Consider the following 17,193-nt stretch of genomic DNA (forward strand, 5'->3'; position numbering starts at 1 on the left):
GATCGACGACACTTTGCATCATCCATGACTCTCTCACCCTGGTTGGTTCAGATGCACCGAGATACGTCCGCTTGAGTTGCTTGACCTGCATCTCGACGTCTGCTCGTCCAACCCGCCAACGGGAGGCCTTTGCGTCATGGTCGCCAACGCATGCTGCGCCATTACGAAGCGGGTGGTTGATCTTGGACCGACGTCTGCCGGTCAGCGGCGATAGCTTCGTTTGCATGAGACCAGAATCGAAAAGGACAATAGAGAAATAACATGGAACAGGCGCAGGTGGCGGGCGGAGATTAGCATGTCGCACGAGCTCAGATCTTCTCAAAGCGCGCTCGGTTGTATTGCCGCACAGCCATTGTGCTCGCACTGCACTCTCGTGTCTGCGCTCGTTTTCTTCTTCGAGGTGCTAGATTTGAGTTGATTGTGTCGCTAGATGTCTCTTGTCCTAGCCGGTGCTGATTCTGCCGGCGCTCTTGTCCCTGTTGACATATAACCAGCTGCTCTCCTCGCCCATTCCCTCCTTCTTTTCCGCATCACACATCCACCACCAGTTCCACTTCATCCGCCATGTCTTCCGTCAACCTCGGCACCGTCTTCAAGGGCTCGCAGTCCGGCAAGGTCGTCAAGGCCCAGGGCACCGACCGCACCATCAACCCGCGCGATGTCGTCATCGACATCACACACTCTGGTCTCTGCTACACCGACATTCACTACCTCAAGAAGGACATGGTCCTCGGCCACGAAGGTGTCGGTGTCGTCTCGCAAGTCGGCCCCGAGGTCAAGGACTTCAAAAAGGGCGACCGCGTCGGCTGGGGATACAATCACGGCTCGTGCGGTACCTGCAAGTTCTGCAAGAAGGGCCGCGACACCAACTGCTACAAGAACCGCATGTACGCCAGCGCCGATCTCGACCAGGCTTCGTTCGGTGACAAGTTTGTCATCACCGAAGAGTTCTGCCACCTCATCCCTGAAGGTCTCGAGCTGAAGCACGCTGCCCCCTTGCAGTGCGGCGGTGCGACCGTGTTTGGTGCCATGCACCAGTGTGGCGTCTCCTCCGAGGACCGTGTCGGTGTGATTGGTATCGGTGGTCTCGGACACCTTGCCATTCAGTTCCTCAACAAGATGGGTTGCGAGGTCGTCGTCTTTTCCGGTTCCGAGAACAAGAAGGACGAGGCCCTCAAGCTCGGCGCGCACGAGTTTGTCGCTGCCAAGAACAACCCCAAGTTCGAGGGTGTCAAGCCCGTGGACTTCCTCATCGTCACCACCAGCGCTCAGCCCGACTGGAAGGCGTACCTTAGGGTGCTCGAGAAGGACGCTACCATCATCCCGCTCTCGGTCGACGAGGGCAACTTTGAGTTCCCTTACATGCCCATCATTGGCAAGCAGCTCAAGATTCAGGGTTCGCTGGTTGCGACCCGCGACGTGCACGCCAAGATGCTGCAGTTCGCCGCTCGTCACGGCATCAAGCCCATGATTGAGGAGGTGCCCATGACCGAGGAGGGCATCAACAGCGCCGTCGAGCGATTGAAGAAGGGCGACGTTCGTTACCGATTTGTCGCCGTCTCGCAGACCAACAAGCCCAGCTCGGCCAACCTCTGATTCGCTACCTCTTGCGCCATTGATACCTCTTCGGATCTGTCACTTTCTGTACTCTAGCACTCATTCCACCACCTCCTACATCGCAGCAATCTCCTAATAGACGTCTTCTTCCTCTTGATGCTCACATCGTGCGCAGCAACGATGTCGTCCGCCATTATCGTAAAAATGCCTGGCTTGTTAGACTCGATGCTGTTTGTTCCTTCCTAGAAATTTGAGCGTGGCGCCTCCACAAGCTTGGAGCGTGGTTGAGCTGTGAGTGTGACTGCAGCCTGCAGCTTGGCTAAGGAAGCGCGGCGCAGAAGCAGCACAGCGCATCTTCTCGGCAAAGCAAACTCGGCCAAGATGAGCGCTGTGACAGCTTTGAATTGACCCTGTCTTCTGACCACGGCTCGGCTTCTTCTTGCGGCAATCACGATCCTTGGCAGTCCTCGGTGCTTCGCTCCCACCGTCACTGCTCAGTCGAGTCTCCCTACAGGTCTCAGGTAGACACGCCAATATACAGCCGCGACGAACCAAGCCACAGCATCGCAGCTCGAATGGTCGCAATCGTCCAGACCAGGCGCACGACCCCGGTCGCAGCATAGAGCAGTACCGAACACACCATCGCCTGTGGCGCGGACAGTCACCATGCCAGCCCCGTTGATCCCCGCTTCTCGCATGCGCGATGCCCTCCAAATCGTGCACGACTCGATCGAGGACTTTGCCAATACTTACCGGACATGGCTCACGCTCGCTCCAGCATACAGCTCCGGTCCAGCACTACTCGATCCCACTAGCTCGGCCTCGGCATCTTCTTCTACCCAGCACCGGACCAACGCCGAAACCCTAGCGAGAGCCTTCTGCCCCATATCCGGTCCAAGATGGGACGAGCACAGAGACCGCATCGCCGCTTCCACCTCGCTCAAAGGTCTCACTGTCTTGCGCAGCCAGGTCGAGGCTGAACTCCTTGCTCTAGAGAGGTTAGCTACCGAGAGAGGCAGCTGGGAAGATCCACATCCCTATTCGAACGGCACCCATCACATCCGACTCTGGGAGGAGGTGCTGTATGTCGCCTTCACTTACGGACCCGTCCTGTCCATACAGGACCGCTTCGCTTTCAGCATGTCGGCAGCCTTGCGTCGCAAGAAGAAGATGCGCAAACCAAGAGGAGAGAACGTCAACAGTCAGAGCGTCAAGGTCGATGTCGTCGCTCAAAACGGCGATCGATGGACCCGTCTCTACATCATCAAGCCAGAGCGTCTACGTCAGGAGTTCAGAGAGGCTGAAAGCTACATGGTGGACGAAGCAGACTCGAGCTCGGCTTCCGATACAGACGGAGAAGACGACTCGCAACCGTCCATACGCAACGACACAGCGCCGGATACATTTCACGAGCACCAACACACGATCAAGTGCTCCATGAGCGAAAAGGAGAAGGCCCTCTCCTCAGCTCACGCAGAGCGACAGACCGACGATGCCATCGATTCGCTCGCTTTCGACGTCGCTGCAAAGAAGTGCTCGCTCACCAAGCTCATTCACGAGCTTCGTGCTGCCGCAGATACCGAAGCCAAAGCGCGCGTGCAGCGGTCCGAGGAGCACGGCCGTCAGCTGCCCTTTGTGCCTATCCACGTCGAGATCATTGTTACCCGCATGGAGCTGCAAACACCTCTCCAACCACTTCCGAATACCGCCACACAAAGCAAAGAGGCGGCACTCGCCGAGTTCTACCAATTGTCAGAGTGGGACCGCTTCAACCACCGACTCGCTGCCATCACGCAGGAAGCGCAAAGATACAACGTCGACATGGTCTTTGGCTATCGACAGCTACCCGATCGCATCTTGCACAACGTCACTCCTCCCAGCATCGGTCTGACTGTCAGCAAGGATCGAGACAGACCGATGGGCTTGCCACGCATCCCGACGGCACCGCCACGACCGCATTGGCGCACCACGCCCAACATCAACCTCGACGTCACCGCCATGATCGCTCTTGTTAGCGACACCACCCACGGCATCTTTCATGAGAATGGGGCGCAGGACCCTTTGCTTGATGAAGCAAAGCGACATCCCAAGCTCCACGATGGCGAGCACGGTTCCGGCGCCCTCTTTCAGCATCACTTTCGCACCTTTTCCATCCGCAAAGAAGCGCTCGAGGCAAGAGCCGCCGAGTTGTCGCTGCAGGACGACCAGCAGGATGAAGCTTCGCTAGCGCTGGACAAAGCGGCAGCCAAGGAAGGTCGGGCTCTTGCAATCCAGCTCGAACGCGAAATGACGATCGAAACGCTCTTTGACGCCATTCTCGGGCCGATGTGGGATAAGAACAGCTCTGCTGCATCCGGAGAGTCCGCAAAGGGCACGCCGGTCGAGCTCTTCGCGACGGTGGGCGCCTTTGACCGCCTGCGTCGAGTCAGCTCCACCGTCGGAGGGCCCAACGAGAAGCGACGAGTCAAAGCGCTGCTGGGAGATCCAGGAATCGATCCGCAGGACTTTTGGCATGGTTCCAAGTGGGCCGCCCCCGAGCATGACGAGCTTCGTCGGTGCCTCATCCTCCCTATCCAGCCTCTGCAGGATCTGGGTCCGGGAGGCTTTGATTCCTGCACTAGCCTCAAAGAGGTGTATCCGGATCTCCCTCGAGCTCATTTTATCTCGCACATGGTCGATACGCTCGAAAGCTGTCTCAGCGAGCTGTGGGGTCCTGACTGGCGAGACATCTCCGAAGATTTGCCGAGGAGCAAGTACAAAAAGCTACGCCAAAGCACGGTTCATCAAGCAGGCGGTCAAACGTACACGACTCTACGCTCCATGCACGCTTGTGCGAGGTACGGAATGACGACGCTCTCGAGCAACATGGACAGCATCCAGTGGCTGCTCAAAGAGATGAATCGTCGCCCGTACTCACAGCAGACCAAGGAGATCTTGCGCGATACCTCGATGGAAGAGCTAGCGACTTTGCGCAAGCAAGAGCATCCTTTCTATTCTTGCTTTATTGTTCTGCACCCGCGATCGCTCAGCGAGCAAATGCGAGTGACGACAACCGCGCCGGCGTGGAGGGAAGTGCTCGAGGGATATCCCGGTGGACTTGGTCCTCCTGCAGCGCCGACTTTGGACGAAGAGGGTCGCCTGTCAGCAGCCCACGGACACAGCAACCCGAACGGGCACTCGCACGACCACGTACAAGCTTATACGATCGATGATGATAACTACAATGCAGAGACGATCTCTTCGTCCGACGACCACATCACATCGTCCAACGGCATCATGTACTCGGTCGATCCGCTCGCTCGAGCAAGAGAGCACGAGATTGAGACCACGCACGAAAGCACCCTGCCTGGCTCGTCCGACCGGAGCGACAGCTTTAATGGCGGGAGCTTGCCAGACCCGATCAAGAAGTCCAGCACGACTCCCGTGACGCCCCTCAGCTTGCAACCCGAGGTCGAACCCATCTTCTATCAGGAAGGGCGTGCGGACGCTCCGCCACCTTCGAATCCGCGATCAGGACGGGCTCGCTTTCGTATGGGCAGTGGCAAGGGACGCATTCGTCGATGGGTGCTTGGACCAAAGCCTGCAGCCCGCCTCAGCATTCGGCATTACAAATGGTGGCCATTGGCTCGTGTCGAACGGACTTGGATGCGTCTGACCGATCCGTTTGCTTGGAAGGATCCTGCCTTGCGGAGCGATCTCTACAGGAATGGAAGTCACTCCGACTCGGATCGCCAGCTGGGCGACCAGCACTATGAAGACGATGTCCAGCCCGGACTCGTGTGGGCTCGAAGCATTCATGCCGATGTCAAGCTCAACAAGCTGCACTGGTCGCTGCTCTGCCTGGTCTACATCGCCTGGACGATCGGCTTTGCTTACCTGGCCAAGTCGCTGTGGTATCAGTCCTCCGTGGTAGGCTTTGATGGCGTTGCGCGATCGCCCGCCTTTCTTTCGTGCACGTCCACGTACTGGCTCCGAAACGCAGGATGCGGACTCGACGGTCAAGATTGCGAACCCTTCTTCACGCCCGACGGCCAAGTCGGTCAGAACTTCCGCTGTCCTGCCGACTGCATCGATGTGACGCTGCTCAATCCTCGTGCCATCGGCAACCAGAGCGTCAACTATGAGGCGCTCGTCGTTGGTGGCGGCGATGCCGATGGCACCTACCGCGGCGACTCGTTCATTTGCGCTGCTGCCATCCATGCAGGCGTCATCCGGAACTCGAGAGGCGGATGTGGCTCTGTCCGCCTGGTCGGCGCCCATTCGGGATACGAGGCCAGCAGAGCGCATGGCATTGACTCGGTCGGCTTCGACTCGGTCTTCCCGATCGCCTATCGATTCGAAACCACCCAAGGCGAGAGCGACTGCACAGATCGACGTTGGCAAGGCTACGTGATGAACGCCATCATGTCTGCCTTGGTCGGCTTTGTGCTTCGGCCGAAGCGCATCGTGTGGTTCTGGACGCTCGCCTGTGTGGGCTTCTGGCACATCAACCAGGTCTCGTATCTCCGATCCTATCCACCGCCCATCGGCGCGGTGTTTGGCGACTTCTTGCCGTTTCTGTTTACGTGCTATGCCATCTGGCGGTTGGCGTTTCGTTTCGTCTGGCCGGTCTTCGTGCATCTGCCGGTGGAAAGCACCTTCTGGACTTTGGGTTTCTGGTGGATTGGCGTGCTGCTTAACGTGGTGTTCGACAAGGTGCCGATCCAACGACTCGTGGCGAGGGACATTGCGCAGCAGCCGGGCAGCGTGGTGGCCGTCATCATCGTTGCGCTCGTGGTGCTGTTCATCGCGATCAACCAGGTGCGCGTGATGTGGAAGACGGGCTATTTGGCCAAGTACGTCTCGCTGTACATTGTCGGCGGCGTGCTGGTCGGCTTGGCTGCTGCTGTGCCGGGCGAGACGCTCCGACTGCATCACTACATTATCGCGCTCGTGCTACTGCCGGCATGCGCATTCCCAACACGACTCTGCCTGATCTACATAGCGTTCCTGCTGGGCATGTTTACCAACGGTGTAGCGCGCTGGAGCTTCGATGGACTCATCGAGGACACTTCGGTGGTGCAAGGCGATGCCACTGGTGGCACTGGACGGCCTACCTTCAACACCACTTCCAGCACCTGGCGCACCTCGGACGGGCTCGTCAGCTGGAACGCCATTCCGGAAGACCAAGCTGCCGACTGGGACGGATTCGCGCTGTTGGTCGACGACGTGCTGCGCTATCAAGGCCCCGCGACCAGCTGGAATCTCAGCAGTCTGGTCGACGTCTACGCCGAGGAGGGCAAGGCAGACGGCCAATCGGATCTGCCGAGCAACCAGACGATCCGCGAGGTGCCGCACTACCTGCGCCTGGCGTTCAGCTCCGAGGGCAGCCCGGGCGACTTTACCCGAGCTGCGACGGCGGTTTTGGGCAACGGGACGTGGATCGATGCTGCGGATGGTGCGACGTAGGCGAGCAAGGCGTCGGTGATGCAATCAAAGGACAATACAATGCGCGTGCGCCAAACCACAGACTAGAGTTGTGCGAGAAATTTGCGAGATGGGATGACAATGCTGAATGCGATGGTATACTGATACAGATGAGGTTCCCTGTGTGGTCCAGGGTTTGTGATACAAGGTGTGATGCTTTGCGATGGGGCGTTGGGAATGAAGAATCGAGCTGGTGACTTCTACGAGTCGAGCCTCTGTTGATGCTGATCTTCTGTTCGCGCCCGCTTGTGTGGGATTTCTGCTCAACTCGCCTCTTGCTTCTCCGCGCCCTCCTTGGGCCGGGCTATCCTCCTCGTTGGCTGGGCGATCTCTATCCACCCCCCCTTTTTGGTCAGATGAACCTTTTGTCCGACGCCCAGCTGCTCTCTCGCATCCTTTTCTTCGTCGGCGCGCACGCCTCTCGATCCGGAGCGGGCGGCGGGGCAGGGTAGGATCGTCGATGCACTCAACGAGACCGTCAGGATGGACGCGGCAAAGGTGGCGATGAAGAACGTCGATGTGGCCAAGCGGCGGGTGCGCACGGACGGGTTGGAGATCGTACGGAGTGACGACCACATTGTGTGATGTACCCGCTGAGTGTGGGGGGTTGTGGTGGCGTGAGAGGGTGCGTGCGTTGGTGGGCTCGGGTGTGAAGTGTGAGCGTGGTGTGGTCGATGTTGGAGGACGAGCGGAATTCGATGCGATTTGCCTCCGTGCTTGACCGAGTCCGAGAAGCGTCTGTGCGTATAAGAGAGCGTGTGCGGGCGCTTGTGTGTGACGAAAGACTTGCTGCTGCGCCGCCCTTGAGGTGGTAGTGATGCTAGGAGGAAGATGTCGAGCAGGATATGGGCGATAATGGTGATGATTGACATCTCGAGAAGAAAGGTCAAATTTTACGGCCAACCGGAAAGCCACGGGTCCACAGCACCGCGCCGCAACTGCGTATTTGTCAGTCAGAGGTGAGCCTCACTCGTCCGAATTCTGGACAGCAGGGATTCCTTGCTCTGTTAGACCTCAAAATAGATAATCAAATGTTAGACCTTGCGTCCGACCTTGGCGCTCCCCGAGCCTAATTTTTCGGCCAGCCTCGCACAGCAGCACAACGACGTCAGACACGCCCACCAACGGAACTCCACGCCCCTCGCTTGTTGGCGCTAGCAGTAGCGACCTGCCTGTTTAGGCCAACCGAGCCAAACCGGCGCCCGGCGAAATTGCCTTTTTCTGCAGACCCTGTCAAAGTTTGTCAGTCGGAACCTCAACTTTTGGGCGCTTTGCCGATGTTGGAGTGACGACTACGCTCGGGGCTGTCCTACACCGCCGGGTTCGTCGGCCATCCAAGGCTTCCGTGGAGGACGAGGTTGGCGCTAGAGATTGGATCTCCGACGACGCTGTGCAAGCTAGAGAAGAAAGTGGGTCCGTGGCGGCGTGGTTGTTTGTGGCGTGTGCAAGATGCCTTGTGGGAGGAGCGGGACGTGATGACCCGGCGGACCCTGCGTTAGGAGTCTGAGTTGGTGTCAGGTAGGGCAGCGTTGTTCGGTAATCCAGACCTCGGAGACATATAAGGGAAGTCCGTTGTCCTCGTAGTTGCTATGAACACCACACCCTTCTTCCTCCCACTACGCTGACAGGAAGACGGCATCCAATCATCGCCATGCCGACATCAACGACAAAGCTGAGCCTCGGCCTCGCCTTCCTAGCCGCGACCTCGCTCACCACCGCCTACCCGCTGTACACGTTCAACGGCAGTCCATCCGCTCTCCTGGCCCGAGACGACAACAGCACCCTCCAGTCCTGCCTCGCCAACAGCGGCGGCTACGACCTCTCGTACAGCACCTCTTCCGACTACACCGCCCTCTCCACCTCCTACAATTCGCTGTTCGACTACAAGCCTCTCGTCGTCGCGGTTCCCTCCTCGGAAGCCGAGATCTCGGCCATTGTCCAATGTGTTTCCGCTGAAGGGGGCAAACAAAAGCTCAGCCCGCGCTCAGGCGGTCACTCCTACGAGTCCTACTCGCTCGGTGGTCAGGACGGGTCTGTAGTCGTCGACCTGCAGAACTTTAACACCATCGATGTCAATCAGACGACCAAAACCGCTATTGTCGGAGCAGGTGTCCGTCTCGGCCCGCTAGCACAGTCCATCTGGGATCAGGGCAACTTCTCGCTTCCCCACGGCACCTGCCCATACGTCGGTGTCAGCGGTCACGCTCTCGGCGGTGGGTTTGGCTTTCCCACTCGCGCCTGGGGCTTTTTGCTCGATCGGATTGTCGAGATGCGCATGATCGACGTCAACGGTACCATTCAAAACGTCAACAACGAGACCAATACCGATCTCTGGTGGGCCCTCCGTGGGGCGGGGTCGAACAATTTTGGCATCGTCACCCAGTTCACCTTCAGCCTGCTCGACGCTCCGACGAGCATCATCAACTATGCGTATTCGTACAAGACGAATGAGGATTGCGCCAACGCCGTGGTTGCGCTGCAGAGCATGACACTGGCTACGAACGTCGATCAGGGATTGGCGCCCGAGTTCGGTGGTGAGCTGCTGATCGCGGGCTCGGCGGCGGGCGACTTTGATGGCAACGCGTGCCAGCTCTCCGGTCAACACATCTCTACCTCGCGCGCGGATCACGACGCCCTGATCTCGCGCTTCAACACCCTCGCTGGCATCACACCGGCAAGCACCACCGTCACCGAGTACACTTCCTGGCTCGAATCGCTCGAAAACATCATGGGGAGCCTCAACACCTCCGCCCCCATCACGCAGGATCAGTTTTACGCCAAGTCCCTCGTCCAACCCACCCTCGCCACGTACAACTACTCGTCCGCTCTGGCGCTGGTGGACAAGCTGAATGGATACGCCGGATTGCAAGGCACGGGCAACAGCGTCTCGTTTGACTTCCTCGGCCCGCTTTCGTTCCCGAACAACGTCAATGCGAGTGACAGCGCGTTCAATGCGCACACTGCCAGCTTCATCTACCAGTTCTACTCATACGGCTTTCCGTCGAACGACAACTCGGACGGCCAACAACAGGTCTGGAACGCATTCGACGATCTGGTGGAGACGGCAAAGGACAGTGACAGTGCAGCGGACTGGGGTGCATATGTCAACTACGTCGATGCTAGACAGCAGGATTGGGGGTCAGCGTACTACGGACAGGGTCTGGCGAGGCTGAAGGCGATGAAGGAGACGTGGGATGCCGAGGGGGTGTTCTGGTTCCCGCAAGGATTGGCGAGTGCCTAAGTGAGTGGATATGGAAATGCAATTCAATGTTTGGATGTCTTCGAGCTGTGTTTGTGCTTGTGCGTGCTGCGTGTGTGGTAGACATCGTCAGCTCCAGCGTCTGCCGACAACGAGCCCGTTCTCGCGCTGTCAGGTCTGTCCGGGCAAGACTGTGCAAATCAAGGCTTGAATTCACGGCGCCGCTGCGGAACGTTTTTGCTCCGCTCGCCTCCACCTCGCGAGCACGACGTCATGTGCTTTCCCCTTGACCCCGGCTTTTTACACCATCGCAACCTCTGCTTCCCCCTTACCATTACACGGATCTCATTGTTGAGTAGGGATCAATCATGCCGCCGAAGAAGTCCACTCCGACTGCTGGTGAGCCGCGTCGCTCGACACGCACCAAGACGGCCAGCTCCAAATCCTCCGACTCCAAGACCAAATCCTCCACGTCGTCGAAGAACACTTCCACGCCAGCCAAATCCAAGTCCTCCCCCGCGAAAAAGACCCATGGTAGCAAGCACGACACGCACGATGCGCCCGCAGCGCACAACGCCACTGCGTCGCACCTGCCCAAGAAAGGCCAGAAGGTCACCTGGAAAGCCATGCCCGGCTGGGTCGAGGGTCACGTGCTCGAGATTCTGACCGAGGACAAGACCGTGGATGGCAAAAGCGTCAAGGCGACCCAGGAGGATCCGAGGATCGTGCTCAAGAGCCACGGTCCCAGTGGCAAAACCGCTGTCCACAAGGCGAGCGCTGTTTGGTTCGACTAGTATCCCGTCACAGAGATACCCAGACTAGAAAGTGGGTTGCTTCCGGTGCTTCTCAACGTGGTATACGACGCTGAGCCCTGTCACGGCAACTCTCTACCCCACAAGTCTATCTGAATCAGCATGAACACGCGCGAACCTTGGAGGAAGAAGTTTCGACACAATCGCGTCCTTGTGCACCTTTGAGTCCGCTTATGCTTCGCCTCCTCCTTTGCGTGCCATTGAACCCGTCTCTTCAATCTGATACCGCACTTTGACCCGGCGATCTGGCTAGGGCATACTGTGCACGCCGTTTCACTGAGCAATCCAATGCCTTGTTCTCTCGCATTCGCGGCTATGCAAGTTCTGTGAGTGGCAGACCCGATCTGCAGCTGTCAAAAATCGGCCCCACGCGGCTAGGTTTCCGAGGATTTTGGCGGGGCGCGGAAGCTCGACCGAGAACGCGGCGCGAGATAACAAAGTTCCCGACGCTGGTGGTGGAGGCGAACCCTGACCCGCTGTGCTTCTCGGAGCATCCTTGCTGCTGCTCTTCTCATCCAAGTGTCAGCTGCGTGCTATAAGGTACGTTGAGGCTTACTTTACGACCATCATACCCACATACGCTGACGAGATCAGATCAAATCATGGCACCGATAGCTTCATCCACGCTGCTCGCTCCCAGCGCCAGCATGACCTCCTCCTCCTCGTCGGTGCGCATCTGCATCGTCAATCCGAACAGCTCTTCGATCATCACAGATGCTCTTTCCACCACCCTCTTACTCTCCGCGCCACCTTCGACCAGCCTCTCCTTCCTGACCGGCCCGCCATCCTCGCCGGCGAGCATCCAGACTCCTGCCGAATCGATCATCTCCGCCGCGGAAACGTACAAGCACCTCATCACCACCTCTCCCTCCCAGGACCTCTCGCTGTACCCGACGGATGCGTTTTTGGTGGCATGCTTCTCGGACCATCCGCTAGCGCCCATGCTGCGCCCGTCCGGAAAGCCAACATTGCACCTGCTCGAAGCGGCCATCCTGCACGCGCTTCTCGTCGGCGTCAAATTCGGCGTGCTGACAACGGGAAAGAGCGTCGTACCCGATGTCGAGGCTGGCGTGCGTCGCGTCATGGGCGGCAACAGCGACAGGTACATCGGCACGCATGCTACCGGACTAGGCGTGGTCGAGCTCAAGGAAGGCGATCGGGGCAAGATCGAGCGCAAGATCAAGGTGGGCGTGCAGGAGCTGGTGAGGATGGGTGCGGATGTCATCGTGCTTGGGTGCGCCGGGATGGCAGGGATGGAGCGGCTGGTGAGGGAGGGCGCCGAGGAGGTGGGAGGGATGGTCAAGGTCGTCGACGGCGCCAAGGCGGGACTGCAGTTGCTGACAGGGCTCGTCAGGGCTGAGGACGATTCGTAGCGTCACACACTCAACTCAAAGAAAGGGGGAGGTCCTCAGAGAAACCGAGACATTGCATGCGAGACGAAGGCGGAAGCGAGAGTTTGGTGCTCGTGCAGCCGCAGAGGTACAATTGAGGTTTTGAAAGGGCTCCTCGTGGGGCAAGCATGGATGCTGGAGTGGCATGCGACAATGTGCCCTCCGAGAAAGATGCGAGACTCTCGGTTTGCGCAATCTCGGACTGACTGCGTCCAACAAGGGCACGATGATAGCGAGCACAGGAACGAAATACAGAGGCAGCGAGCGACAATGCAGATGCGGCTGGCGCGAGACGTTGCGCGGTGTAAGGTTGCACGCGTCCAGAAGAGGACTCACGCAGGGCGAGACCAAGTTGGAGCGGAACGATCGCAAGAAGCACTGTGAGCGCGTCAGCGCTTGGACGTGCAATTCAGACCAAGTCGCAACAGCGAAGCGAGCGCTGCAGGCGTGACCGAGATCAAAGCTTTGTTCAGTCGAAGCTGACAACTCAAAGAACGGCGCGAGCGAGGCAGAGGCGAGAAAGGGGCACGAGACCTCACAGACACTGCAGACAGCGCATTGGAGATGGAAGTTGCAAAAGGAATCCCGTTTCGATTGGACAAGAGGAAGTTGACAGTGATACATGCAGACGAAAGCAACAAGAGGCGGGGAAGGGTGGTATCTGGATGCATGGACAGGCCTGTGCAGTTCGTCCGAAGGCGATCGTGTATTTTTGAAATTTGTTAGATCCGCCAGAGCCACTTACGCCTCGTACTTGTAGGCAAGGCTGGTGTTGGCGACGACGCCCTCGACCTTCTCGGCGGAGCTCTTGTCGTCGGCCAGGTCGGAGCTGCGAGCGGCAGCGACCTGCGAGTGCGAAGCGAACATGTCGACCTCGGTAGTAGCGAACTTGCGGGCCGAAACCTTCTGCTCGAAGAGAACGTCGAGGGCACCGTACGATCGGTCCTTGGTCTCGGGCAGGCGGAAGTAGGTCCAGATGATGCAGAGAGCGCCGGTACCAGCCCAGAAGTATCCAGCCTTGGCTCCCCAGTTCCACTCGGTGGAGTTGAGCATGCGAGGGGAGAGGACGTTGGCGATGATGCCGCCGACGTTGTAGGCGTTACGGGCGAGGACGATGGTCTTGGCGCGGAGACGCGTCGACGAGATCTCGGCAACGAGACAGTAGCAAACAGGACCCACGGTCAAATCGTAGATGAAGGTGAAGATGAGAAGAGTGGAACCGATAGCCCACGAGACAGCCTTGTCGTCGGCCTTGAAGGCGAGACTGCCGGCGATGATCATGAGGGCAAAGAGAGCGATCTGACCGTAGAGGTAGAGCGCACGACGGCCGATCTTGCGAAGGAGCAACCAAGAGCTGAGAGTACCGCAGAGACCCATAGCGAACTGACCAATGGAGAGGTTGAAAGCCTGATCGGTGGGGAGACCGGCCTTGACGTAGAAGTAGGAGGAGAGACCCATGAGAGGACCACCGCAGAAGACCTGGATGAGCCAGACGACGGCGGCAATCTCGGTACGGCGACGGTCGGTGCGCTTGAAGCAGTCCCAGTAGCTTCCACCCTCGGCGGCGGCCTTCTCGAGCTCGTTGGTGTGGATCATCATCTGGACGGTCTGGTCAGCCTCGTGGTCGGAGAACTCGCGGTCATTGGCGGCAAGGCGGCGGAGCGAGTGCTTGGCGTCCTCGAGGCGGTTCTGGCGGACGAGCCACCAGGGGGACTCGGGAGCGAACCAGCATCCAATGAAGATGGGGACGGGCCACAGCCACTGGATGGCGTAAGGGATCTTGTAAGCCCAGTGGTCAGTGCGGTTGACGGTGGCGCGGAGGAGACCCGAGGCGATGAGCTGACCAACGACCCAGCATCCGTTGACCCAGGTGGTGAGGAAAGGACGAAGGGCGACGGGGGTGACTTCGGCGGCGTAGGCGGTGGTGAGGGTCTGGAAGCAACCCCAAGGCAGACCTTGGAGAATCTGGCCGACGAGGAGGACGGTAAGGTTAGGAGCGAAGAAGGGGATGAAGATGAAAGCGGTCATGAAGACGAGGGCGGTGAGGATGGTCTTGCGGTAGCCGAAGCGCTCGGTGGCAACACCGGTGAGCTGGAGACCGATGATGGAACCGACCTGGGAACCGTTGAGGAGACCGGTCTGCCACTTGGAGGGGATCTCGCAAACGCCGGCGGCGTCGCAGTGGCCGTACTTGCGAGCGAAAGCGGGCATGGCGAAGAAGTTACCGAGCAGGAGGGTGTCGTAACCCTCCATTACGACGGCGAGGGAGAGGATGAGGGAGAAGAAGATGGCATTGGGATAGGTCTTGAGGGCCTTGCGGATGCTCATGTTCTCCTGGGCCTGGGTGGCCTCGTGGGCATCGTGAACGAGCGCATCGTAGTCCTGGACATTGGACGCGATGGCGGCGGCGGCCTTGGAGTCGATGCGGGCGACGTCTTGAGCGTCGGTGAGACCCATGATGTCGTCGAAGAGAGGTGGAGTGTAGGGAGGAGAGGATGAAGGAGGAGGGTTGGATGGTGACGAGGGACGGAGAGGATGGGATTGGACGTCAAAGATGGTGTGATAATATAGCCATTCGGTCTCGGAACGTGACAATAGAGAGAATGCAATGCGGGGTGACTATAGCGGCGTGGTGTGATGGTGATGGGATGCTGGGTGCTTGCGTGGGAAAGGTGACTGTAGCGAAGGGAGCGACCGAGCTAGGGTCGAGTGCGGAGAAGGAGCGAGGGTTCGAGGCACTTGGGCAGTACGGAGAGAAGGTTGTGAGCGAAAAGGAGGTTGTTCGGAGCAGCCGTGGAAAGGGTGATGCTGCCAACCTAGTAGATGTCGGAAGGTTGCGATGGTGTGTTGGAAGGGAGCGTGGCCGCGTGGGGAAAGGCGGGGTCAGGCTGGAGAAGCCTCAAAGGCAGCGAGCGCAACGGACAATGGCCGCTAAGGTCTGTCCTCGGTCAGACGAGGCTCGTCTTGCTAGACCAAGCCGGGCGCCGAGTTGGAACGGATTGCGGGGTTAGTGCGACAGTCGAGCGTATGGAGAGGAGGAGGCAAAGGCGGGGACGGAAGAATGGAGAGAGCCATTCGAGATCGCCCGAGACTGCTCCTTGTTGCCTACAGCCAAGGATCATGACTTGGTCCGGAGAGTTCTCGGTCGAGCTGACCATTTGCTACTCCGTCCCTTTGCTCGCTCATGCTTTCTGTTCCAGATCCCGTCTTCCACTCATGGTTGGCCGCGTTGCATGCTGCACTACATCGAACCAGGTCGACACGATCGCGGGTAGTCAATAGCATGACGGCGACGGTCGTGTCTCTGGATTGAATTCCCCCTCGACGCAGATGAAGAGAGGAGCGAGGGGCAAACCGCGCCATTTTGAGTGGGGAGAAAGGCTCATTCATGCCAGGGCCCACTGCGGAGAGTCCCATGAAGAGAGGAGACGCCTTTCATGCCTCAGGTTCATTCTAGAACTCGGGCAAGGCTGTCTGTTTTTGGCTTCAAGCAGATGGAGCGGGAAAATCGAATTCGATGTGGTCCAGAGCCGTCCCGGAAAAAGGCGAATCTCTCCACACTGGCAAAGTGCCTCCTCTTGTTACCCCAGACTTTTCTCAACTGCCACATGGAGGGCTCGCCTAGATGAAAGCGAAACCAAGCTGCAGTTGCCCCCATCCCAAACGCAACTGGGCCCAGCTGATGGTTGCCTGAAGCAGGAACGAGAGCAACGAGCCTTGTTTTCGCCGCTCCACTTTCAAGCCAGAAGCGCGGCTCGTTGGTGAAGCACAGCCATATCGACGGAACATCCGTTCTCTCCTCTGCGAGCGGCAAGGTGTAGTCTCGTCTGTCTTTGAGTGCTGCCGATATTGAACCAGGCGAGCAATACTTGGCAGAGAGGCATTTCAATTGCGACATCTCGTTTTGAATTCAGCCGGCACTCGAGGAAACGAATTTGAGTGGCAAGTTGACCGCTCTGCAGCTGCAACGGAGGCGAGATGGTCAGCTGATGTGTAGCGTAGCAGATACGCTCATACAGCTCCTTCTCCATCCTCGCGCCGTATTGAGAGAGCAGAGAGCCTCATCTCCATCGTTGTTCAGCGACTTCGCTGAGTCTGTCTGGCATGCAAGAGGAGGTCACGGCAAGTACATGATGCTTCTCAGTCCCATGACCGTATTTTGGCATCATCCGACAGGCATTGTTCGTCTGGATCGTTCTGGGGCACCTGCAGCCTTGCTTCGACCGACGGAACCCGCTTTGACTCTAGAGGGTCGACTGTACCAATACACGATGCAACCAAGCGGACTCTCAATGTGCCGCTTTCATGGCAGCGGACGGCAGCCGTGCGGGCAGGCACAGGCCTCACAGGCGGACGGAAGATCTTCGGCGAGATTCTCCACGCGGCAGACGGGACCCTTTTGACAGACGCCCCTGGCAGCCTCCAAGTCGAGAAGCCTTGTCGAGACTGCAAACTGCCCGAAAGCCGGCAGTCATCTCAAGCTTCGGCTGCGCATGGTCCTCAACCGCTCACACTTGGCGCTCGCTTAGAAGTGGATTGTTGGTACGGACGGCTGGAAGGAGGCGGGGCAATGCGGATATGGACGAGTCTCGGTGCGATTTCGCTGCTAGCCCAAGGAGAAGTCATAAAGCCATCTGCTGCCGCAACTTGGACTCGTCGTCGCGCTTTCGGGTCGTTTTCGGCGCTGAGTCGGGGCCCCGAGCTTCTGCACCCATTGGTGACTGCGGTTGGCCGCTCCGTCCCTCGAGCCCCACCCACATCGTCTGGC

The 17,193-nt window shown here is 58.6% G+C and overlaps 7 protein-coding genes across 7 annotated transcripts; 5 read left to right on the top strand and 2 right to left on the bottom strand.

The window, feature by feature from the left end:
* Positions 1-564: 564 nt before the first annotated feature.
* PSEUBRA_006177 (Alcohol dehydrogenase, C-terminal) lies at positions 565-1,596 on the top strand (the record flags this gene model as incomplete). The annotated part of the gene is made up of 1 exon (XM_016439496.1): positions 565-1,596. The coding sequence occupies one exon, from the start codon at positions 565-567 to the stop codon at positions 1,594-1,596; it is 1,032 nt and encodes a 343-aa protein (XP_016289845.1).
* A 627-nt stretch (positions 1,597-2,223) lies between these two features.
* PSEUBRA_006178 (Protein of unknown function DUF1308) lies at positions 2,224-7,005 on the top strand (the record flags this gene model as incomplete). Its single annotated transcript, XM_016439486.1, has 1 exon — positions 2,224-7,005. One exon carries the CDS (start codon positions 2,224-2,226, stop codon positions 7,003-7,005), a length of 4,782 nt encoding a protein of 1,593 aa, XP_016289846.1.
* Positions 7,006-7,286: 281 nt separating this feature from the next.
* PSEUBRA_006179 (uncharacterized protein) lies at positions 7,287-7,601 on the bottom strand (the record flags this gene model as incomplete). Its single annotated transcript, XM_016439530.1, has 1 exon — positions 7,287-7,601. The coding sequence occupies one exon, from the start codon at positions 7,599-7,601 to the stop codon at positions 7,287-7,289; it is 315 nt and encodes a 104-aa protein (XP_016289847.1).
* A 1,073-nt stretch (positions 7,602-8,674) lies between these two features.
* On the top strand, positions 8,675-10,264 carry PSEUBRA_006180 (FAD linked oxidase, N-terminal; the record flags this gene model as incomplete). The annotated part of the gene is made up of 1 exon (XM_016439487.1): positions 8,675-10,264. One exon carries the CDS (start codon positions 8,675-8,677, stop codon positions 10,262-10,264), a length of 1,590 nt encoding a protein of 529 aa, XP_016289848.1.
* A 326-nt stretch (positions 10,265-10,590) lies between these two features.
* PSEUBRA_006181 (Protein of unknown function DUF2945) lies at positions 10,591-11,016 on the top strand (the record flags this gene model as incomplete). Its single annotated transcript, XM_016439503.1, has 1 exon — positions 10,591-11,016. The coding sequence occupies one exon, from the start codon at positions 10,591-10,593 to the stop codon at positions 11,014-11,016; it is 426 nt and encodes a 141-aa protein (XP_016289849.1).
* A 620-nt stretch (positions 11,017-11,636) lies between these two features.
* On the top strand, positions 11,637-12,407 carry PSEUBRA_006182 (Asp/Glu/hydantoin racemase; the record flags this gene model as incomplete). Its single annotated transcript, XM_016439494.2, has 1 exon — positions 11,637-12,407. One exon carries the CDS (start codon positions 11,637-11,639, stop codon positions 12,405-12,407), a length of 771 nt encoding a protein of 256 aa, XP_016289850.2.
* A 759-nt stretch (positions 12,408-13,166) lies between these two features.
* On the bottom strand, positions 13,167-14,882 carry PSEUBRA_006183 (General substrate transporter; the record flags this gene model as incomplete). The annotated part of the gene is made up of 1 exon (XM_016439527.1): positions 13,167-14,882. The coding sequence occupies one exon, from the start codon at positions 14,880-14,882 to the stop codon at positions 13,167-13,169; it is 1,716 nt and encodes a 571-aa protein (XP_016289851.1).
* Between the last annotated feature and the right edge of the window lie 2,311 nt (positions 14,883-17,193).

Source organism: Kalmanozyma brasiliensis (assembly GCF_000497045.1).
Source record: "Kalmanozyma brasiliensis GHG001 unplaced genomic scaffold PSEUBRA_SCAF8, whole genome shotgun sequence".
NCBI lineage: Eukaryota > Fungi > Basidiomycota > Ustilaginomycetes > Ustilaginales > Kalmanozyma > Kalmanozyma brasiliensis.